The sequence below is a fragment of the Macrotis lagotis genome, chromosome 1, assembly GCF_037893015.1.
Source record: "Macrotis lagotis isolate mMagLag1 chromosome 1, bilby.v1.9.chrom.fasta, whole genome shotgun sequence".
Classification (NCBI taxonomy): domain Eukaryota; kingdom Metazoa; phylum Chordata; class Mammalia; order Peramelemorphia; family Peramelidae; genus Macrotis; species Macrotis lagotis.
The window spans coordinates 885,532,802-885,558,218 of record NC_133658.1 but is presented as its reverse complement, the minus strand read 5'-3'; the positions used below and the strand labels follow the sequence as shown (position 1 = coordinate 885,558,218).

The window sequence follows — 25,417 nt, the reverse complement described above, 5'->3', positions numbered from 1 at the left end:
TGATGGGGAGGGGCAGCTAGGTGGCACAGTTGAATAGAGCACCAGTCCTGAAGTCAGATGGATCTGAATTCAAATTCAGCCTCAGACACTTAATAATTGCCTAGTTGTATGACCTTGGGCAAGTAACTTAACCCCAGTGCCATCAATTAAACAAAAAATAAATAAATAAGAAAGTGATAGGGGAAGTCTGGAATAGAAATAAAGACAAAAGAATAACGAATTGTTTTGAGACATGTTAAATCCCAAATAGTTACAAGATACCTAGATCAATAAGCACACAATTTTGTGAGACTAGCAAGAGGAAAGAAGACGACTGGAGACCGAGAGATAGAGACAGAGAGAGAGAGAGAGAGAGTGTGTGTGTGTGTGTGTGTGTGTGTGTGTGTGTGTGTCTGTGTGAAGAGCCATCTGCACAGAGGTGAAAACTAAATCTAGGAGTGTTATAAGATCATCATCATCAAGGGTAAAAAAAAGAAAAAAAAAGAAGCCCAGGACATAAGATTAACAGAATTCAGTTAGTAGACTCAATATTGATGAGATTCAACAAAAAGAATGAGAAGGATCCATTAATGTGGTAGGAGAACCAAGAGACCACACTGCCACAAAAGCACAGAGAGGAAAGAATATTTAGGGAGAAAAATCAGTTCACAAAATCAAATGCTGCAAAGAAAAGATAGCCAGGCAAATTAATAATAGTTGAAGGGATTTTATGAAAAAAAAAAAAAAAAGAATATAAGAAGAGTAAGAAGAAACAGGAAGAGGAAAGATTATGATAAGATAATGGAATTTTATAGTTCTTAAACATGGCAGTAAAACATCTAAGGGTGATGGTAAGATCAAGAATATGAACATCATCATATCAAACTGAGGTAGAATGGAATAGCAAATCATAGCAGTTGAAAAACTGAGGAACAGAGTATTTAGGGTATTTAAGGAAAATATGAAGACTTTAAATTCAATTAATATGAGGAAGACTGTGATCCCAGACCAATGAAATAAGAGGGAGAAAGCCCTAAAGATAAAAAATTTCCAGGATCTGAGTTTTAAATTTTAATAGTGACCCTGGAAAGAAGAAAGCTTGCTGAGTAATATAATTAGAGGAACTATCTAGAAGTAGAAACGGGAAACAAGTACTGTGACTCCCCAATGGGACTAGTGATTTAAAACGGTGTAACCATTAATAAAAAGGTTGTTCAGGGATGAAGAGTCATCAGGTCTAATAAGTGCCAGAAGATTTAAAGAATAAGTAGAAGGAGGTAGCTAAAATGAAAATACATTTGTTAAATACAGAGTGGGAGTTCTGCAAAAGAAATGATGGGGTGGGGGAACTAAGAGGAATGCAGCTGAAGGGACTGTTTTTCAGCAATCTGAGCTTCAGTATCATTTCCCTAGTCAAACAGGAGATAAAGCAAGAAGAAACTAACCAAAGGAGATTAAGGAAAGAGAATCACTGATAAAGGCAGGCAATTATAAAATTCAAGACAATCAGAGTTCAAACTCAGTAAAGGCAGACTTGTGTCTGGTGGCAACTGGAAACCCAATCCAAAGTTTATGAGAAGTAAAATAAGTCTGATATTCCATAATCACTGCAATGCAGCTCTTACTGTGAACTTATCAAAGATAGACAAGCTAGGAGCCCTAAAGAATACCTCTTAACTAAGTGAAATAAAGTAATAATATAAAAAGAGTAAAGTACACTCCACTCTTACTGCTCAAGCAAGTCAGGGGCTAGCTTATCACTACAAAGCATTAAAACTACCTTTGAGGCTGATTTGGTTCAGGAGACTAAGGCTGAAGTTACTAACTTTCAAGGTTAGCAAACTTCAGTATGATTATCAAATATCAGCATCATAGGGGCAGCTAAATGGCACAGTGGATAGGGCACCAGTCCTGGACTCAGGAGGACCAAGAGTTCAAATTTGACCTGAGACACTTAATGATTGCCTAGCTGTGTGATCCTGGGCAAGTCACTTAACTCCATTGCTTTAAATAAAAACAAAATTTACAAAAAAGATCAGCACTGTGAACAATGAGAAACTGCTTAAGTGAATCAATGCCCTTGCTATATGTAGACCCTAACTCAGGTTTGATTTGAAGGAAAATTTTGATTTCACTTCATCCAATATTATCAAATGAATAAAAAAGAGGAGAGCAAAAGAAGCAACTTAAAATAAGAATCAAAACAATGGGTTTAAAAGAGTCCACCTTGTGGCAACTAGGTGGCCCGTTGGATAGAGCAACAAACCTGGTATCAGGAGAACCTGAGTTCATATCCAGCCTCAGACACTTAATAATTATCCAGCCGTGTAACCCTGGGCAAGACATTTAACTCCACTGCCTTGCAAAAATAAAAAATTTTAAAGAGTTCACCTTGTTGCCCAATTCCAAGTCTGCCTGGTAAAACAAATGAATGTGAATTATAGCTGGTCTTCACATATACCTTTTTTCTTCTCAAGAAACTAATTTTAGGGGTGATATCTTTATTTGTAGAGAAACTAGATAGAATTTCAGAATGTGAGCATTCAAAAAGTTCAACTGTTACAGAAGCAAAAATTCACAATACTCTCCATTTGAAGACTTCAAGGGATTTATTAGGTTCTTGGATCGAATTCCTCCAATATCAGCTTATATCTGGGGACTCATCCCAAATTCACTGCCTGGGTTTCTCTCCCTAAACTATGGAACTATGTGGTTCTCTGGGAGTAAAATTAAGCTTTTCATGTCATACAGTAAAAATGCTTAATAAGAACTACTTAAAAAACCTATTTAAGAAATTAAAAAAAAAATTAGAATGGGAGAAGTATTCTTCACTATCTCTAATGTGCCAGGCAATGTGCTCTTTTGAGCCTTACAACCCTATGAGGTTATTTTTATACCCATTTTTACAATTAAGGAAATTGAGGCAAAAACAGGTAAACTGATTTGCCCAGGATCACATAGTCATTAAGTATTTGAAGCTATAATTGAACTGAGAGAAGTCAGTAGAAAAAATTTCCTTTTTGAAACCAGTATCTCTCACTATATTTAGAAAACTCAATCTTTAAATACAGCAAACCACAAATTTGGAGCAAAAATTAAAATATAATTTGATTATGTAAGTAGAAAACAAAGAAAACCTCTAAGATACCACAGCCAGTGAGTGAAAAGTGCTTCCTACCAACTCTCTTCAGTGAAGATGGGCTAATTTGACAGAATGACAAGTTGTCTCCCCAACAAGAGTAAATTATAAACTCCTGGAGAGCAAGGATTATATTTAGATTAATGTAAATTTATTTCAAGGCAGAAAATGGCATCCCAATATGGTGAAAAAAGGGACTTCTTTCGTTTTAATTTTGTTCCCACTTAAGTCTCAAGTCCTAATTACCACTTGGACCTTGACAAAGCCATAGACAAGTCACTAATGCCCCAGGTTGGAAGCTGCACAAGTATAAAATAAAGACCAATTGAGTAAAATTTAAACAATGAAGGATCACCCAAACTATTTTCTGTTTTCCAAAATGCTCAAGAGTTGTTTCACAAAAAGGTAAAAAAGAAATTTGTATAACAAAGGAAATTAACGACTATTAAACTATTACACTAATTGAGACCTTTAATCATGTCTCCCTCAATTCCTCCAATGGGCTCCTAATTATTCTCCCTCCAAGTCTCCAGTTTTCCTTGGACACAGTCACCAAAGTGACTTTCCTAAAGCATAGAAAACACTCAATACTACTCAATAAATACCACACTCTCTTTTTGTTTTTAGAATAAAAATATAAACTCTCCTTATTGGCATTGAAAGCACTTCACAACCAAGCTCAAATTTATCATTTTTCTTCCCATATTCAATAGTAAAAGAAAATAACTCCCATTTCCTCAATGCTATTTCCAAATCTTCCTATCAACCACCATCATTAAGCAACCTTTCCTATTTTAATGTTTGTTCACACTACTCCATGGTCAGTAATCAATCAAATCCTGAAGTTGTATATAACCTATCAATGCACTAAACATACAACCCTCCTTTCTCAATGAGTTCAGTGGCAACCTCAGTCTTCCTCTCTTCTCCAACTCCAGTCTTCACACTAAAGGACTTTCAAATTAAATGGTGCTATTTCTTCAAGCATCCTAACTTGGTAGTCTCATTCCATTCAAGTACATCTTGATCTCACAAATGCTTTTGATAAAAAAATCCTTTCTACCTGGATACTCTCTTCCGCTGCGATTTCAATCAATTCCTTTTCTTCTTAGTAGGATTTTCATGCAGAGCACTCCCACTCTTCAAGGTGCCTCCCAAAGCTTTTCTTATTTCCCATTTATGTTACTATATTTATCTTCTAGTTCAATTATCATTTCTATGACATAATTCCCAGATCTATTTATCCAGCCCTAATGTCTCTCCTGATCTCCACTCTGAAATCATTGACAGTTTTATACATTTCTAATCAAAGTATCATAGGCATCTGAAAGTCAACAGGTCTAAAAACATCTTTCTGCCTTAAATCTCTCCTATTCTAAACTTCCTTTTTTGCTGATAAAGGCACCATCATCTACCTTCCAATACAATCAATCCACACATCCTACCTTCAATCATCAGTCAACCTTATATATGCCCTCTGCTATTGACTCACTGCTATTACTGCAATGGAGATCATCACTTGTCACTCTCCTAAAAATATCCCTGCCCAAAATTTTTGATGGTCCAACATCACGTCTTTTCCAACCTCCAATGCATTCTACACACAGCTGCCACACAAATGATTTCTGAAAGTACGGGGCTAACCAGCCCATCCATATATTCATGAACTTCAGGAGCTCCTGATGATTGCCTCCAAGATCAAACAGAGTCTCCTCACAACATGACTACTCTATCTTTCTAGGTTCATTACTCAACCTTCCCTTCCACAAACACTGTCAGTTACTTATACCCAAACCTTCAGATTACATACCTGTGTTTATGCCCTGGCTGTCAAAGTTCTCCCTCCTACCCATTAACTCTCATTATCCCTGGCATCTGTCAATCCTGGGTCAAATGTCAACAACTACAGGAGGTCTTTGCAGGTGCCACAGCTACTGGGGATTCCTCTTCCAAGTTCCTTCTATTTACTTTGCATCTATCTTTGTATTGCAAACAGATGTGTCATATCCTCCAGGATACAGTTCATTCCTTAAGGACTGATACTATGCTGGGGTTTTTGCAACCCAAGAGGTTAACACCTAACCTGGAACACAATAGGTTTTTAATTAAAAATCTGTGAAGTTCTTCCCACGTGACATTCCCCAGACTACAGGCCCCACACGAATGAAATAATCTCCCTCTTCATCTCTAGGTGAGGCTCTAGAGAGCCCTCCTTTTCTTCTAAGCTATGCTCAAACATCATCCCCCTTCTTTTCAGAGCTTTCCACCTCTCCCCTTTTTGTAAACACTTATTCTCTTCCAAAACTCTATAAGATTCTGGTGGGACTGTTTTGTTTCCTTCTAATTATTTAAAAGAACAATATCTACCATCACAATGTTTTCTTTCAATTTCTTTTAGAGTTTTTTTGCAAGGCTAGAGAGTTAAGTGACTTGCCCAAGGTCACACAGCTAGGTAGTTATTAAGTGTCTGAGGCCACATTTGAACTTAGGTCCTCCTAAGTCCAGGGACAATGCAGCTTTTCTTCAACTTTCATTGTGAGACTGGGATAGACAAATTTTTATTGAACAAGACTTAATCTATCAGTCGGCCCCCATTTTAGCAAGCCTTAAGCCCTGATTTCACTCATACTCGACAATCCAGATATTTTATTATTTATTTACATGATTGACTCATCTCTTTCCTTTTTCTTCCTTGATACCACAAACAGTTCATAGGTTATAATCACAAGTATTGGTCTGCTCTTTGCTCTCCTTTTTGTAAGTTTCTAATTATATCAGCTTTTTTTTTTTTTAGGTTTTTGCAAGGCAAATGGGGTTAAGTGGCTTGCCCAAGGCCACACAGCTAGGTAATTATTAAGTGTCTAAGGCTGGATTTGAAACCAGGTACTCCTGACTCCAGGGCCGGTGCTTTATCCACTGCACCACCTAACCAGCCCCTTATATCAGTTTTTAAACCCTATGTAAGCAACTGGTTCATTACAAATGAACTATCTTTTTCTTTAGCTACTCTATTGAAATCATATTCCCAAATTTCTACCAACAATTGCCTCTACTACATTGGGTTATAGCAGGAAATTTTGGAACCCACTTCAACAATTAGTTCTGGAGTACCTGGCAACTTCATGATCTTGACCACAACAAGAATCAAGAAAGAATGTGAAAGGATCAGAGCAAACTTGTGAGAATCATCACTCACAAAGCAAATTAATTTCTTAATGATAGTAAGATTAGGAGTAACTCCATAATTTAAGAAAATAAATTATTGTCAATGTCTCCTCTCTAATTTCACTTTAGAATGCAAACTAAACTTCAGGGTACTCAAATGTATCTTCGAAAGCACCAGTTTTCTCTCTCCATTCCTGTTCTCAGAGCAAGGACTGTCATTCTACATGAATTCATCTACTGGTTTAAAGACTACAGGACAATAGTCATTGTACCAAAGACTAATCAGTAGCATGGCTAGGATAAAATATTCTGCAACAATGAATAAATACCCTAACTCTATGGAAGGCCACGAATTTAAGGCTGCTTTTCTCCCATAATTTGACTACCAGTCTCCTAAGAGATCTTGTCCACTCTACTATTTTACTCAACCCTTATTCAGTATAATAAAAAGTATCCATTGTTACAACACAGAAAACTGCAATTGTTTGATCAAGCTAGTGACTCCAAAGCAAGCCTCTCTAGTCCATGACCCTAACATCCAGACTCCCCAAACATCAATCATCAGAATTATTGATAAAAAGGGTGACCAAGCTCTTTCTCAGTCATCTTCTATAGTTTAAAGATCATAAAGGTATAACCCAAACACAAAATACTAAAACGATTTAATGCCATACTATGGCTAGGATTTACCTTTTTTTTTTTATTTTTAGTTTTTGCAAGGCAAATGAGGTTAAGTGGCTTGCCCAAGGCCACACAGCTACGGAATTATTAAGTGTCTGAAGCCAGATTTGAACTCAGGTACTCCTAACTCTAGAGCTGGTGCTCTATCCATACTGCACCATCTAGCTGCCCCAGGGTTTTCCACTCAATCTCTGAGATACACTCATCAGATACATAAATGGTGGGAGCATGGGGGAAGAGAAGAGAATCATCCAACAACAATAGTTTCACCTAAAATCTATGTCTTGTTTCTTCATCTGGTTCTTAAAAAACCTTCAAAATCAGGCATGATTCCTGATATATAGTTGAGTCAAACTAGTTCTACTATAATAATACACCTTCAAAATCTAGTCCCAAAAACCCAGAATGTACATTCTGCTCATATTTTTAGGTTCCCACGTTTCTTTTATAGAAGCAAGGGAACACCAGACTTGATCATGGGAAAAAACTTAGAGACTGAAAGTAATTTTAGAAAACATTCAATTCAGTAGGCATTCATTACTTAATATATTGCAATAAACCTATTTATACTAGGAACCTGTGATAGAGTCTGGAGATCTAAAGCATACAAAACATATATACATAGAAAAATAAAAAGAAGTTTCTCATGGTACTGGCAACTGACACAGCTCTTTCTCTCCAAAATTACCAATGATCTCTTAAATGCCAAATATAACTGCTTCTTTTCTCTCCACAGGATCCTGTTTGACTTCTTTGCAAAATTTGATATTCCTGATGCCTTTCCTGCCTAGAATGTTTTCTGAGTTTTCATGACAATACTCTCAGTTCTCCTGCTATCTGTCATAGGATTCTCCCCTTTCCTTAGACTTTCATTTCTGTTACACCTTTGCACATTACATCAGGGGTTCTCTATCCTTACCTCCAGTTTCACATCACCACGTGACTATTAAATGTTCTGAGTTAGATATTTCATAGAATTTCAAACTCAAAACTTTCCAAGCAAAATTCATTATCATTATCTTCCACCAAAATAAACCACAATTGTGAATCTGTCTATGACTACTGAGGGCCACCTCATTCTTAGTGTTTCAATGGATGTGCTGAGTTCAAATAAAGCCAGAAACAATGATCTGTAGGCTGACCTAGGAAGAGTCACTGAACCTCTGGTTAGTCTCAGTTTTCACTTATGTAAAATGGGGATGATAAATCTCCCAGGGTAGTTGTAAGAACCAGTTGTGATATTTTTGGTAAAGAGCTTGGCACAGTAAATTGCACATAATAGACACTATGAAAATATATATATATTATTATTATTATTGTTATTATTATTGTTGTTGTTGTTGTTGTTGTTGTACTTGGTTCCTCAGTTTACCAAGCATAAGGTTAAATCAGTTATCAAACACCATCATACTCATTCTTTCTAATCATGCAGCAACCATATTCACTGAAGTCCTATCATTTCTTGCCTAAGGTACTGTCATCAAAAGATATTCCCCAATCCAATCCATCCTTCACATTCCTAGCAAAATGATTTCCCACATATTTCGGTCAGACAAAAAAATGACTCTCCTTGAAAGTGACTTATTTTCTATACAGTAAAATATAAACTCTTCTATTTGACATTCAAATCACCTCAAAATAAAGCCCATGCCTGCTTTTCCAGTCTTCATATATGGAAGTCCTTTCCAAGAACAAGAGTCAACCATGAGAGCCTATTTGCTGGCCACAAAAAGAAGCTACACAGTATGCATATAAGGCTAGAACACTTTCTTTTAACCTCAAGGAATCCTTACTGCTTTTAAAATTCATTTCAGCTACATACACACACACACACACACACACACACACACACACACACACAGAGAGAGAGAGAGAGAGAGAGAGAGAGAGAGAGAGAGAGACAGAGAGAGAGACAGAGAGAGAGACAGAGAGAGAGAAATGGCCCTTCTAAGGAAAAAGGTTCACACTCCTGTTCTAAATGAAGCTTTTCCTCTGATTCCATCGGCTACTAGTGTTCACCTAGCAAAACCACATATTCACTTTCTATATGTGTCGTACATACACAGACATATATACACATGCAGATAATGCATTTTAGCTGAATGACTACTTTATATTGCTACTAGGCAATGCTTCAGCTCTCAAAGTAATTCTTCAATCTTCCCTTATGAAGCTTCATATAGGCAAAAATGGTAGATCTTCCCAACCCCAAAAAGTATTTCAACCATTTTTAAGAATTCTCAACACTCCAAAAAAAAGCATTGAAACCATTTTTGAAGATGACACAAAATCAATTAGTAATCAATAAAATTTTATTGTATATGTATGCTGCCCCACTTTGTGAAAATGTTCACCTACGGCTAATGCTACAAAAGCACAAAGGTGGTCCAAAATACTAAAAGCAAACATTTAGATTAATGTCATAATATCAAAATTAGTAGTGAAATGCCAAAGGGGAAAAAGTTATATTTAAATTAAAAGATTTGGTTTTATCTTTATTTGGCCTCCTTTCATATATTACACAGTGCCCCCGAAAAAGTTTCTGAATCTAAAGAAATTTTAAGTAACCCAAAATAACCCAAAATATAAGCCTGAATGGTACTTCTGTAATATTTCATAACTATCTCGAAGTCAGAAATTATTAGGATTACATGATACCTGGGCTATTATACTGCATAATTCTTATATTATACAAGTAAGAAAAGTACAGCTCAGAAACATGACCTTTATAAGAATAAGCAGTAGCAGACCTGGAACTGGACTCCAAGCATCCTATCTCCTAGCATCATGCTACAACCGAAGGAGCGCACCAGTTACTCCTCCAAAGTCACCAATGCAAAGACATCCTTGAATCTCACTTTCCATATAGTAAATAACAGAAGTATATAACTCATGAAACATGTGAATGTATGCATAACTTTCAATTCATGGGCTACTGTTAATTTGTCCAGTTCTTCAAAATTGGTTTGCAAGCTAAATATTCATTCAATTAAAGGTTTTTTTTAATCCTAGATCTTTAAAAAATTACCAAGGTAGCTAATCTTCTACCAGAAATGAGTATGTTTTAACCAACATTATAAAATGGTTAATGCTAATTCCAAAAACAGATTCACAGCTGTGTCTCTCTGCAGAAGTGGGTTACTTCTGCATTATAACTAAAACGATAATGTACTTAATTAGCCAGTGACATTTCAAAGCTGTTGATTTTTTTTTTGCTCCACTTGACATGTTTTGCTGATGGCAAAACCAAATTGCAAATTGAAAAAAAAAATGTTTTTTAACCTAGAAAAGTAATTATGTACCTCTATTCCAACACATCTAGACTAGCCCCTGGCCAAAATGAAAACTGGAGTATATCTGCCTTAGAAATTCAACAATAATTCTCATCGACAATCACTATACAGAAATCTTATTTTTCTTGGGGAAAGAAACATATTCCAAATATGACCAATTTCAAGAAAAATTCTCTTAATGCTCACAAACAAAAATAAGGGGGAAAGAACATAATTTTCTCCCAAAGCAGCTAAGAGTACCACAACTGCTCTTATATAGCTGATCAAAGTGTGTGATAAATACAGGACTAAAAATAACAATGTAAGAAATAGCAGTGTGAGGTTTAAAAAGGTATCAAAACATTTCAACCCCCCCTGCTCCAAACACTGTTTCTGAAGCCAGCTTAATGTGTTCCACTAGATCAATGTGACAACAGACGTTTCCATTTTTACTGCTGTTAATACCCTGAGCAATTACTGGAGCTCAGCAGCAACTTCTTGCTTAGAATGGCAACGATCACATTGTAATCTAGCATTTCATGGGGGACTCCATTCAAACATGAAGGCACCTGCTAATAGGCAAAAACTGCACAAATGGGGCTTGGCATATAAGTGGAAACTGTTAGATAAAAAAAAAAGAATCATTAGAATTTTATTTTCATAATTAAGCTTTTTTCCAAGATGCACTGGTACTGACTTGGTTTAGTACATTTTATTCAAATACACACACACACACACACACACACACACACACACACACCTGAAAATGAACATAGAAACAGGAATCAGAAAAAAGTAATTCTCAAAGGAAACTGTCCAAAAATTAAAATTGAATACTTATATTCTTAGAAATTAAGACAGAATAAGAAATGTTGATTTAAAGGAAGATACTGTCAACGAACTCCAGAAAAAGATGGAAACTCACACATAAAATATTAATTTTTTAAAAGAACTTAAAAGAAAAGAGTACATACAGTTAAACCAAAGTCCAATGATAGAGTTATGCACCTTTCCAGACTTAAATCATTTAAATTATGAGTACATTATATGATATATTTATTTTAACTATTTTACAATTTTCAGATGACTATTAATCAGAGTTTTGAATAAAACTGTTACTGGAGTACACAATTTATATACAAGTTCTTTCTGCTACACAAAATAAGGTTAAAGGACTGAAGCAGTGTTATTCTAAGGAAGACTAATGTACTATGTGTTCTTATATCATGTATCTAAAAAAGAGCACCAAAGATTTTTATATTAATATTCATAAAGAAATTTAACTTCTTTTAGTTAAAGGACATATTCTAAAAAAAGTCTAAGGATCTACTATTTAAAAACCAGTCTAAACACTGCACATATTTTGTTCCTATGTCTTTGTGCTAACAAATCCTAAATAAACTTTATATTTCAGATGCTAAAAAAAGGGAAATTCTGAAATTCACTCTAATACTAAAAAAAAAATGAGTATATGATAAAAATTTAAAATAATCAATATCTACATATGCATGAAAAAGCAAAGAACTCAGTAAATGCTGAAGTCCAATGATAAAGGGCATTACGGAATCATCTCAGTTCTCATACACCAGGCAATCAATATACAAAGATGACAAGTGGTTACAATTATCAATAAGCTAAAAAAAGTAATTGAATAGTTGTACTACAAAAGAAAAGGTAAAAAAGGATGGAGTGAAATAAAAAACAGAGAAAAAAACAATGCTTACCAGTTTGAAGTCTTGTATGCTACAGATGAAATATGGAGTATTTGGCCGTCGACTCTCGATATACACACAGTCTTAAAGAGGAAAAAAAATTTTAAAACAATGTAATTTGTCTCTAAGAGAATAAAAAAGCTCTCATTAAAGGCTCTATATAAACAAAGCACATAAATGCTTACACACACAGACACACACAATATCAAAGTAATTGTTGAAAATAAAAGGTAAATTTATTAATTATTCAACAAATATATATTATAAAAATATATGAATTAATATAAAAATATAAAGTATCTTTTTTCTCAGAGAGAACATTACAAACTTACACAGGATCTCTCTTGAAACACCTTGATGTGAGATCCAAGAAAGCTAGAGAACACAAATTATACATTTGGACCAAAGATAAAACCATATTCTTCTTTCCCTAACTTCGAATTGAAACTAAAACCTTAACCATACTGCTCTTTTTAAAGAAGGGGAATATTTGCTTTGGAAAAAATATAAGTCTAATTTGAATGTACATTTTTTAAGGAAATATAAAAGGGAAACAAGGCTCCATTGAACTTGATCAATAGTATAACTGGTCTTAAAACAAGGGAAGAAAATAAAATGTGTCTAGTTTATCTGTTATCAAAACTTAAAGCAGACACATTTTCTTTTCTGATTGTTAAAAAACAATAAGGCAACCCATTATAGGTAAAAATAAATAAACTAAATTAGATTTTTCTCAGGGAAGAGAGCTTTCTCAAATTACACTTGCTATGACAGAGGTAGGGTAACTATTTCTACAGCTTAGAAATAGAATCTGAAAAACTGTACTAAAATGAATTCTGCTTGAATATGAAAAACTTCATAATAAATATAACAAAAGTCATCACTTATAAATAACAAACTAGAAAAACACAAGAAAAGCTGATTCTTAATGTTAACTCTCTAAGAGAAAAGCTACAAGAAAAGTTACATATTGTCTGTGACTATCCCTCAAAACATGGCTTATGTGTGCAAACAATACTCATTCATTCTCCTTTTCACCTTTCATAAAACTTCTTGATAGAAGCATCTTAAAGCAATTCAGGTGCTGGCCAACACAGACAAGGCTCTCTGCCATATTTATTATACTAGGCAAACAGGCCAAATGGAAAGAAGAATTCACTTAAAATCTTCCACCCAGATGCATGTATTTAGTATTGGAAATAAGTAGCAGATTATGAAAGTCAAGTATGATGAAATTTAAGTATTTTAATAGCTTCCTAATTGACCTCCCAACTTTAATTCAATATGCTCTTCAATCCTTTCTGCAAAAGACTTGCACATTTAAATACCTGACACAGATCTGTCAATATCACTTCTCAACCAGAAAAAACTGAAGTGTCCTGGAAAACAGATCCAGGAGAGATCATTTAAACAGTAACTGTTCAGGGCTGGAGTCAGGAGTGCCTGAGTTCAAATCCGGGTCTCTGACACTTAATAATTACTTAGCTGTGTGGTCTTGGACAAGCAACTTAACCCCATTGCTTTGCAAAAACAAACAAAAATAGTAATTGGTCTACCTGAAAGTGACCATCAGGAAAAACTAGAGTGGCACCCTTATACCTTGACTCGAAATCAAATAAAATTCCTTTGCTTGGAATTTAAAGGGCCACACAAATTGACCTCTCCAGGTTAAGAAAACATCAATCCCATCCATATACTAAGTGATCTACTAAATCTGGTTCTGTGCTTCCTCAAATGAGATAATACATTTCCCAGTTCTCCTCCTTTTAACAAGCTGTTCCCCATTTGCAAGCTAATTCACTCCAGTCTTCCAGTTCCCCAAGGTACATGAGCCTTTTTTTAATATCCCAGGTAACTAGTGGAATCTCAATCCAGATCACCATTCAGTATATTCACTAGTTATATGCTGTTGTTCAGTAGTTTCATTCGTGTCCAATGGTTCATGACCCCATTTTGAGGGTGTTCATGACAAAGATACTGATGGACAACAACCTCTTTTATTACTCAAAATTTTAAATCTGAAATTAAACAAAACATTACACATAGGAGAACACAATAATGTTATATATGAAATTGTGAATATCTAATACAAATAACTTGATTTTAATATATACATAAAAAAGCCATGTTACTTTCTTAAATGCCTGTTCATTTGTGCTAGATTCTGAACTTCCTTCTGTCTGTTCCCTTCTGTGAATTTTTTACAAAGTTTTAATATCCCTCTGTTTTTAAAAGACAGTACTGCTAATGTGGAGATGCCCCCAAATCTTATACAGGGAGGGAATGGGAGGAGAGGGGAGGGGGTGGGGGAAGGGTTGAGGGAGAAGAGAGAGGGATAGGGGAGGGGAAATCACAACACTTCAATGAAATCTTCCATGAAGAAAGTATTAATATTATTATTATTATTATTATTATTATCCTTTATAATGTATTTTATAAACTTGAAATTTTAAGATTCTAACTACTCGGGGCAGCTAGGTGGCACAGTGGATAGAGTCAGGAGTACTTGAGTTCAAATTTGGCCTTGGACACTTAATAATTACCTAGCTGTGTGGCCTTGGGCAAGCCACTTAACCCCACTGCATTGCTAATATATATATATATATATTCTAACTATTCAATTCTAACCACAAAATACATCTATTTCTTAATACTGTAGCAATGTCAGTAGGAACCATCATCTGCTCCTTTACCACATAATCCTTTATGCATAACATGATTTATGGCAATACTGGATAAATTCAAAGAAAGGATTAATTATGTCTAATTCTATACAGTGCAATACTCTCATACTGTTTTAAATATAAATAATAACAAGAATTGATATAGAGCTTTAAGATTTGCAGAGTACATTATAAATATTATCTCACTTAATTCTCTAAACAATCCAAGGAACAGCTGGTTTCTATTGCTCATTTTAAAAATAAGCAAAGTGAGGTAAAAGGAGGCTAAATAATTTTTATTAACCATGGCAGAGCTAGTAAATGTCTGAGGCAGGATTTCAATCCAGGTACAGCTTTCTTATCCAACATATAGCTAATGGTCTTTTAGTACAGATAGAGGGGCCAGCTAGGTAGCACAGTGGATAAAGCACCAGCTGTAGAGTCAGGAGACTGAGATCAAATCCAATCTCAGACACTTAATTACTTATCTATGTGACCTTGGGCAAGTCACTTAACTTGCAAAACACAAAAAACAAAAACAAGAAAACAACAAAATGAAGCACTCAAAATATACCAGACTATGCTTAATAAAATCTATGTGTTAGCTTTCCCAAACAAAGAATCAATTTGTAGGACATAAATTTAGTGGAATGCTGCCTTGTCACAATAAACTAAAGAGTGTGAAGAATTTAGGCATCTATAAAAAGATTGGTAGAAATCCTGCCAAATGATCCAAATTAGATAACTTTAGAACAAGATTGCAAGAATGTAAATCTAAAGAACAAAACATTGACCAGAATTCAGAATAAATGTAATAACCAAGGTCCAATGTTCTGGGAGAATGGGGGGAGGGGGGGAATATATTTTTGTTCCTTTTTTATACAGATGGGGGACGGGGAAAGCCCACAGGGAAGAGAAAGAATATGAATAAGGCACATTGAATATAATAGCAAAAAAGAGTAGAAATGCTAATTAGTTTTGCTCTTTTTTAATCCTTGCTATGAGGTCAAAGGTAGGGTAATAAATTTAAATGACTTTCAATGATCAACAATTTATTTCCAATCTTCCTCAATCTTCAAACTCAATATATTTATATATGCATTTTCAGACACATATACACATAAATAAAAAAGTAGGAAGCAGATTAAAATGTCATACAAAAAAAAGGAGAAGAAATTTTGTGGTAGTGAAAAATCTTTGTTTCCATATTAGGATTCTATCTACAGCAAATTCATATGGAAAAATAATTACTCATATTTTTTTGTTTATTGGGACAAGGCAATATTCCATTAAATTCATGTATCACAACTTGATTCTTTATTTGGGAAGGCTACCACACAAAAATTCTATTAAGTGGAGTCTGGTGTATTTTGTGTATTTTATTTTTTTTTTGGCAAGGTAATAGGGTTAAGTGACTTACCCAGGTCACACAGGTAATTATTTTGTGTTCATACATACATATATAAAACATAATATATACATAATAGATATATAATATTTTCTGAAGTGAATTATACAGACATCCACAACCAATTGCCTAAAAACTGAATTGGGACATAAGACGTTGAGGAAAAAATTTAGCTTTTTGAGAAAAAGCTGGGGGGGGGGGGGGTAGAGAATGACACAAACAACTCTGATTGATTGATTGATACTATTCTCAGGGATGAACCCAAATTTAGTTTAACATATTATCAACTAGAGTGGAAGGCAATCTTTCACTTCCATGGTAATGCCTAGTTACAGGACAAAAAAGTCATTCCCTACTGGGTGTTTATGAAGTTACCATAGTAATGCAACAGATCTAAATCCACAATTTAACTTCCAATTGAATACTACTCAGAGTCTGTTACTCAATCAGTACTTCTGTAAATTATCATATGAGGAAAGGATTTTAATAATTACTTGAGCTCAGTGTTATTTTTTAAAAATCAATGAAACCTGCAGCTTCGATAATAATAACTGATGATTCTATTACTTTCTCACAAATGTGTCCAATAATAATGATATGGAAATGAGAGATAGGCCTTGAGAAGGTATACATTTTTAAGATAGAGAAAATATTAACAAAGATAATGGCAATTATGTCAAAGTCAAGTTCATTCCAACACCAACTAAAAAGGAAAAAGCACCTAAATTAAATAAGATACTTGTATGAAAACTATAAACACTGTATAAAAGAAATTATTGATATTGCTTTGAACATATTTTCAATTGAACAAACTCCTTTTAAGGCAGTAATTGATTCATTTTTTAGGGTAATGAACCTATCTTTACCTCCAAATAATCTAAAATACTGCCTAGCATAGAAGTACAAATATGATGAAAAATGTTATTGCAATCCTTCAGGCAATCAACAAGTTTATAGATAGGTGGACTATATCATCATAAATTATAATGAAATTCTTGGCATCCTTTCTGATAAGCACCACAAAGAATGCATTTAACAACCAAATAACTCAATAAAAAATTCCTGTTACCACCAAAATAAAAGGGATTAACCAAAATTTGTAAAATATCTCAGTCATTAATCTACTTCTCTAAGTTATTTCTTCTCGTCAAGGATATGCCAAAGTTTCCATTCATTTATACTAATTGTGGAGCTACTTAATATAATACAACAGTTTGGACATTTTTCAAAAATATTTCTCATTTCTTATAATCACAAAAAAAAAACTTAAAGCAAAAAAACCCCAACCCATTGATCTAAATTACAAACAAAAGTCTGATACAGGATGTAAAAGCAAAGAATTATAAGAACCATAAGTGCTCCTATCATTTTGTGGGGTTGGAGGTGGGAAAAGAAGCATCATAATAATTTCTAAGTATTTAATTTTAGTTTTGCATCTATTTTTTCCAGTTACATTTTGTGGTATTCATTCTGTACACTGTCTTCCTGGTTCAGTTTCTCATTATCTATCTGTTCATGACTTTCTGTATTAGTATTTATCATTTTCATTTTCAAACTTAAGGACTCAGATATTTCAAACTCAAAAAGTCCAGAAATAAGGTTCTTATTGTACCTCAATATTCAAAATTACTATTTTTGCAAGTTACCACACAGACTTACATTATTCAAGTGAGATGCAGTGGTGAGATTCAATTGATTTGCATCAATCTATCAGAAACTATACCTAATTTTATGTGAGTTTGGCAAATGAGTTGTTAATTTATTTGATTCCCACCACTGCATCCATCAGTATTATCCTCAACTCTTCAAATTCACAATCAGGAACCAAATCATTCTATTTTTGTAACCATAACATTTCTGGTTTCTGACTCTCCTACTCAAAAAGCTACCTTCAAAATATAACTCATGATCATTTCTTGTCTAAAGACCAAAACAGAAGAAGAAATCACAAAATGCCTGAAAAGTGGAACAAAATCCATTTAAAAAGAAATAAGGAACAAAGGCCGTACGATTTAAATGCATTAATAAAAACTGCAGTTAGACTGGAAAAAAATAAATGCAGGGGGAGTGATTGCAAAAAACTTAAAACAAGAAAAACAGTTTTAAAATATAAAACTTTTCAAGGCAAACAGAAGAGACATATAAGTGAACAATATTAAAATTATAAATTATAAAATTATAAATTCAGTCACTGATCTAGAACATGAGATAAGATCAAAAGAATAAAAGATATTCTGAAACATTGTAAATAAAAAGCCAAGAATACTGTAATACAAGAAATAATGCAAAATAGCCAAAAAATACTGAAAGCAGGAAAAAAAGAAATAACCAAAAGAATACAGGGCAGAGGTAGGTAGTGCAGAGGATAGAGCACTGGCCCTGGAGTCAGGAGGACCAGAGTTCAAATGCAGCCTCAGACATTTAATAATTACCTAGCAGTGAGGCCTTGAGCAAGTCACATTAAGCCCACTGCCTTAGGCAAACCCCCCTACCCCCCCCCCAAAAAAAGGATAAAGAGAAAGTGGAGGGGGAGTGGGAGGAGAGACAAGAACTATAAAACTCTGAGACTCATAATAACTCAATTTAAAAATTCTTAAGACTAAAAAACATTGAGTCAGGAGAAAAATCATCAACTATAATTTAAAAAGTAAATTAAACAATACAAGACTATTTCACATGCACAAGAAATGACAGAAGAGAAAGGAAGTCTATACTGAAAAAATTCAAGTTAGAAAGCAAAATAATTTTCCCAGAAAAGATAAGTTTTATTGTAAAAATAAAGAAATGAACTTTAATCAAAATGAAAGTATCTGAGGCATTCATCCAAAAACAAAACCAAAAACAAAATGAGATGACTGCATAACTCAAACCTCATAAAGAGAACTGCAAGACGGGGTAAATGAGTTTTTTTTTCATTATTCATTCATTCATTCAATTTCAATGAAAACTGTAACAAATCAGCTAAATTTCACCTTGACATTTTTTGCCACTCTCTTTTAATTTCCTTTCACTGCATTAAGTAATTGTAAAATTTAAAACAAGAAAAATCTGAAAAGGAAAACCTCCAATATAAATGTCTATAATATAAAGGAAATCAAATTCTCACACTGACCATACTGAAAAAAATATATTGCTCCCTACATTTTAAATTAAGCAGCACCTCACTGGCAGCAGGCAAGTACAGGTCCACTGTCATTCTTTTGGACTTCTGATTTATCATTGCACTCAACAGAGTACAAAAGTTTTTCAACTTGTTTTTCTCTATAATTTTATAATTTTACTGTATTTTGTGGATCTCTGAGATCTATATTCCCTTTACTCTATAATAGATCAGAAAGATCTTTCCAATTTCCTCTGAAATTTGCAATTTTGACTTAGTTATTCCCAGTACTACATTTTTTACTCCAAGGATTGCTTAACCATTTATGATTTTTAGCTAACAGAAAAAGGAATATGAATTATTTATATTATGTAGATATATTTAATTTATATATATGAAAATAAATTCTTTTTCTCTTTCTCTGATTGCACTGAAATTACTATTAGAACCAAATGAAAATTGGCTAGACCAACTCAAAACTCCAACAATATATAATCTCAATGTCACTTTCCTCTTTAATCTGGTGACTATATTTTGGGAGGTAATGGTTGTTTCAATTTACATAGCTAAACTTCTGTTCATTTTCATTTTTTATTATGTCCATTTTTACATGAAAATTTTCTTTGATATTACTAATTTTGTTGAAGAAATCTCTAGGCCTTCCAATTCTACTGTCTTTTATTGTTTTTAATCTCTCCCTCACTCAGTGATTGAGTAAACATTTATTTAAATTGAAATTTCATTTTTTCAATTATTTGAAATGGTAATATTTTCAATATTTTGTTGATTTGCAAATTTTTGAGTTTGGCAATTTTTTTACTACCCTCCCTTCCCTTCCCATGCTCCCTCTCCATGGTGGCAAACTGGCAAAAGTTGTTTATATATATAACCCTGTTGAAGATATTTTAATATATTATACAAGAGGAGTTGGAAAATAAGGAAAAGAAAAAATCATGAGAAAGGAAAGAAAAGCATAAGTAGTTTTAAAAAAGTGAACGTAGAATGCATTCGAGTTCAAAAGGTTTTTTTTTTCCTGCATATGTTCACTGTGCATATTAAGTTTCTCAGGGTTGTTCTTGACCTTAGAACTGCTAAAAGGAGCTGTATCCATCATAGCTGATCATCTCATAATGCTGTGGTTAATGTGTTTTATTTCTTCGCACTGCCCTGTTAATTTAAGAAATCCTTTTTATCTCACCTGGCTATTCTATGGATATTTTCCCATTCTCCTTTCCTTCTTTACTCAGCTATTTACAGGAAATCATTTTACTTTTTTTCTTCTGTTTTTCTTTGGAATGATTTTTCTTGCTGCCTCCTGTACAGTATTGTGAAACACTGTCGACATTTCTTTAGAAACTCTTACCTAGCAGAACTAACTTCTTAAAGCTATACATCAAATCAACTTTATAGGGGATGATATTTAGGTTATATCTATATGGTCTATTGGTTTTCCCTATTTTATTCAATTGATGGCTGAATTTTGCAATAAGAAGCTAGTGATCTGAGCAACAGTCAGCTTTAGGTACTGCCTTAACTGACTTTCTGTACCCACTATCTATACTGACTATATGGTATTGTCTGTCCATGAGTAGAGTTTGCTTATTGTGTTGCTGAAAAAGACTTTAATGCTGAAAAAGTTTTTTATGACTAGTGAGTTATCTTGACAGCTTCTCTGCCCTATTTCAATTTGAACTCCAAGGTTAAACTTACATATCAACCCTGGTAATCTTTGGATTACCTAATTTAGCATTCCAATACCCTATGATGAATGATATCTTATTTTGGTGTTATTTGTAGAAGTTGTTATAGGTCTTCACAGAACTGATTCACATTAGCTGGAGGACAGACTTGTACTACTGTGATATTAAAAGGATTTCCTTGGTTTCAAACAGGTCGATTAGCCAGATATTTTTTTTAGCTTCTTTTTTGGAGGCGGGGGGAGAAAATTGGGGTTAAATGACTTGCCCAGGATCACACAATTTGAAAGTGCCCCAGCCTGGATTTGAACTAAGGTCCACCTGATTCCAGGGTTGATAATCTATCCCCCAAGCCAGCTAGCAGTCCCCCAGTCAATTTTGAGACTATTCCAGTACTGCTTTTTTTAACCTTTATACTGAATATGAGGGCTACTCTATGTCTTCTTGTCCACACTACTCTAGAGAATTTCATCACTAAATCACCCATTCCCATCCATTTAAATTCACTGATATCCAAGACATCAAAATTTGAAATTTATTTCCTATTGGATCACATCTCATTTCACTTGTTGCATACATTTTATATCTCAGGTTGCAACGCAATTAGTAGTCTTAATCTATACAGTATTGAACTTTACTTTCATCAGCAGATGCATACATAGTTTTAATTACAAAGATGTAGAAATTCTTTTTACTCATACCATACACAGCTGTGAGGAGGAGTTAGGACTGTTCAAGGAGTTTACAAACTAATGAGGGAGACAACAAACAAATGAATGCCAAGTTACATAAGATAAAGAGGAAATAATTAAAGTAAGAAGGGGCTACAATTAAGAATATTTGCAAGAGGATTCCGATAAAATATGAAATCTTAGGTTAGAATAAAGTTGTAAATCCAGGGAGGTTTTATTCAATTTGAAAAGCAAAGACAACCAAGCTGACTAAGGTCCTCAATTTCATACAAAGTTAGTAGTAAAAGTAGGGCACCTTTAAGATTTCCAAAGTGCTATAATTCTATTATTTGATCATTGCAACAACTTCAAGGTAAATTGTGTTATGTCATGTTATAAAGAAACTGAGGCCTAGAAAAAGATGAATGGATAGGGCAGCTAGGTGGCACAGTGGATAAAGCACCAGCCCTGGAGTCAGGAGTACCTGGGTTCAAATCCGGCCTCAGACATGCACCCAGGATCACAGAGTTAATTAATTGCAGACCTTAATTAAAGTCATCTTAACCTCCGTACTATATTCATAACATCATCAGAAAATAGATTTGAATATCTATTTGGTTACAGAGGTTGAGAACAATGTCTTTGTATCTGCAAAGAGTATCCTCATGGAATAGGTTTTAGAGATTTTTCAAGAGCCCCAAAAGACAGAAAATTAGAAACAAAGGATGGAAACAGCAAAGAAGCAAATTTAAATTTAAGGGGAAAACTTGAAAAATTAGAATTTTATGACATCTTTTCTTTTTTTGTCACCTATATTTCAAAATCTATTTTATTCCTCCTGAAAGCATCCTTAGTCATCAGGTCTAGGTTGAAGTCTGAGACCTGACACATTAACCACATGAAAGACACTTAACCACTCAGCACTTGGACTATCCTCATATATAAAATGAAAAAATGTCCCCAATTCTAAAATCATATGAATCCAATTAATCTCAACAGATAATTAAATGTTATGTGATATTATTTTTACTGTTCATAAGTTGATTCCTGAGGCAACTAAGTGGCATGATGTATAGAGAGCTGGGCTTGGAGTCTAGAAGTTATAAGTTTCTTCACCTTTAAAATGAGCTGCAGAAGAAAATGGCAAAGTGCTCCTGTATTTTTACCAATAAAACCATAAATGGGGTTGGTTCATGGAGTTGATTATGATTGAAAAATGATTGATAAATAACTATTGTCTCCTAATATTTCCCAAAGGTAGAGTCTTTCCTCAAAGAGAATATTTATGTGTCAAGTAATCTAAAAGCAATGTGGTATATACTGAGACAAAGAAAGAAACATTCAGAAAGACAGAGAGAAACAGAGTAACAATATTTCCATTAAGGGTCCTGAAGCACAATGAGAAAAATATGGTTTGCCCCAGATTGTTTAGAGAGAGAGAGAGAGAGAGAGAGAGAGAGAGACACAGAGAGAGAAACTGAGGCTCAAATAATGTACACACTACAAGCTTAGGGATGCCTTCCTTTTGGATATTTATTTCAAAAATGACAATATGGCCCATGGCATGGCAACTGAAACACACTTAGGAAGAGATCTTTTAAAGACTCAAACATCACTGAAAGCATTATTCTGATAACTGAATTAGAATGTGGACATAATAAAATGCAATTATAACATTAATTGATGACATCTATGTGAGATAAAGTTCTACAAAACACTAGATATTTTTGATCCTTGTAACAATGGTGAGAAAGTTATTATAATTATTATTATTATCATTATTCCATTTTGCAGATGAAGAAACTCAGTTTCAAAACAGGTAAAGTGACAATTCAAAGGCAACAGATAGGAGTAAACTCTAATTTATAATGACCAAAAAAAAAAAAAACACCCCAATCTTATTTCTGCATTACCACCTTAACTCCTTAGTTGTTATAATCAATTTATAATCTCAAAAATTAAGCAGGTAAAATGATCTTCAAAAAAAAGTTTGAAAATATATCATTTGTTCCTGCTCAGGGCATGAAAAAGTACAAATCAATCAAACTGCAGTATTAAAAAAAATAAAAAATATATAGGCTAATAATGTTAACAATGTTAGCAAATGACAATGTTAACAAAGATTTAGAACAGCATAGGGCTAAAAAGACAAAAATTCAAAAGAACAACAAAAAAGCACTAGGAAATTTTCAAGAATAAAAGCCCTCCCCTGGCAGGTAGGGCAAGAGAAGCCGATTCTCTTCTCCCAGATGGCTGACAACCAACAAATGATTCCTCAGATGTCTTAGGATAATATCCCACAGAGCAGATTTCAAGCAACACTGCTTGCTCCCTTCCAGAAAACAATACACAGAAGATTCCCTTTTACGATAAGCATTTCAACCAATTTGCAGCTTTTTCTCTGGAAATATAAAATAATATTTAGGATGGCTAGGTTGTAGTTTATAATTGGCAAATTATTTTCTTATAAACTGGTATCATAGTGAAACTATTTTCTTTTGAGGGACTTCTGTAGCTGTTTAATGGACTGTCAGTATAATTTAGATTTTATCTATTTAAACTCATTCAAGCCTGGCTCCTGATGGTAAAGTATATGGAACATAGTTCTATTCCACAAAATTAATGACAGTTAATTGTACTCTACAATTCTCAATTTTAGAAAAGTAGCTATAATCCTCAGTTCAAGAATCAAGCTACATGTCCCACAGCAATTATTTTTGGATATATTTTCTATGCATTCAAAACCAAGTTGTATATTGATTTCTTGTAAAGCAAAACATATGACAAACAAATGTCTCCTCTTTCCTGTCTCAAATTTCTCCTTAAAAGACTTGATCTGCTGGCAAAGTTACTAGGAATAAAAGTTGATGAAATTATTCTTATTTAGGTCTATGCTCAAGCGATGTCCTATTATAATTTTCTAATTCTTAAAATTGAAATTTTATATTTCCAATTACATAGTTTTCTACATTTTCCTGCAAAGATTTTGATTTCCACATTTTTCTACATACCTTGCTCCATTCACTTTTCCCTCCCCATGAAAACTGATAGAGTGTAATATGTTTAACATATTTCCACATTAATCAAATTGTAAAAGAAAAATAAGAAAGGGGGGGAAACACCATGAGAAAGAAAAAAAAAATCAACTTTTTAAAAGTGAAAATGGAATGCTTGGTCAGATTCCGTAATAGTTCTTTCTCTGAATGTGGGATGCTATTTTCAATCACTAAGTCTTTTAAAACTGTCTCTGATCATTGTATTGTCGAGAACTAAGTCTATCATAGTTGATCATCACACAATCAATGTTCTCCAGGTTCTCTATACTTCACTCGGCATCATTTCATGTAAGGCTTTCCAGGCTTCTCTGACATCTCCCACTCTTGATTTCTAACAGGACCTCTTTTCAAGTGCCCTCTAAAGAATACAATCCCCATGAGCTAAAGTATCATGCAAAACAAAATCCGGTCATGATTCATTGATACCCACACCCTCTAAGTGAACTCTTTCAGACTATATCTAAAATATTAGCTAAAGCTCTATCACTTTCATGATAAAGGTACATGAAAACCCCGTCTATAAGGATGTATCTTTTAATTAGCCTAAGAGAATTAAAATTCGCACAGGTCACAAGTATTGTTGTCTTCCTGGGTAGGGATGAATAATGTTTAATGTTACTGACAAATATTTTTTCCCATTACATTTACCATTTTGTGGAACTCCTGAGTCTTAGAATTGAAGATCAAAGAGTCTACTCAGTTTTGATATTTTTTATCAGATAAATTTGAAATGCCTCTATTTCACTGAAAATCCATTTTTCCACTGAAATAAATTTTGCAGTTTAAATAATTCTTGGTTGTAATTCAATGTCCTTTACTCTCTGAAAAATCATATTCCAGGTCCTCTGATCTCTTAATACTGAAGCTAGTGAGT

The 25,417-nt window shown here is 33.8% G+C and overlaps 1 protein-coding gene across 10 annotated transcripts in view; it reads right to left on the bottom strand.

Annotated features, from left to right (window-relative positions):
- The window catches only part of RERE (arginine-glutamic acid dipeptide repeats), a 570,111-nt gene that overhangs the window by 303,829 nt on the left and 240,865 nt on the right, over positions 1-25,417 (bottom strand). For all 10 annotated transcript variants that reach the window (XM_074218548.1, XM_074218539.1, XM_074218549.1 and 7 more), the window contains one exon: positions 11,961-12,031. In XM_074218548.1, the coding sequence (XP_074074649.1) occupies positions 11,961-12,031 (71 nt within the window). The remainder of the gene's footprint in view (positions 1-11,960; positions 12,032-25,417) is intronic.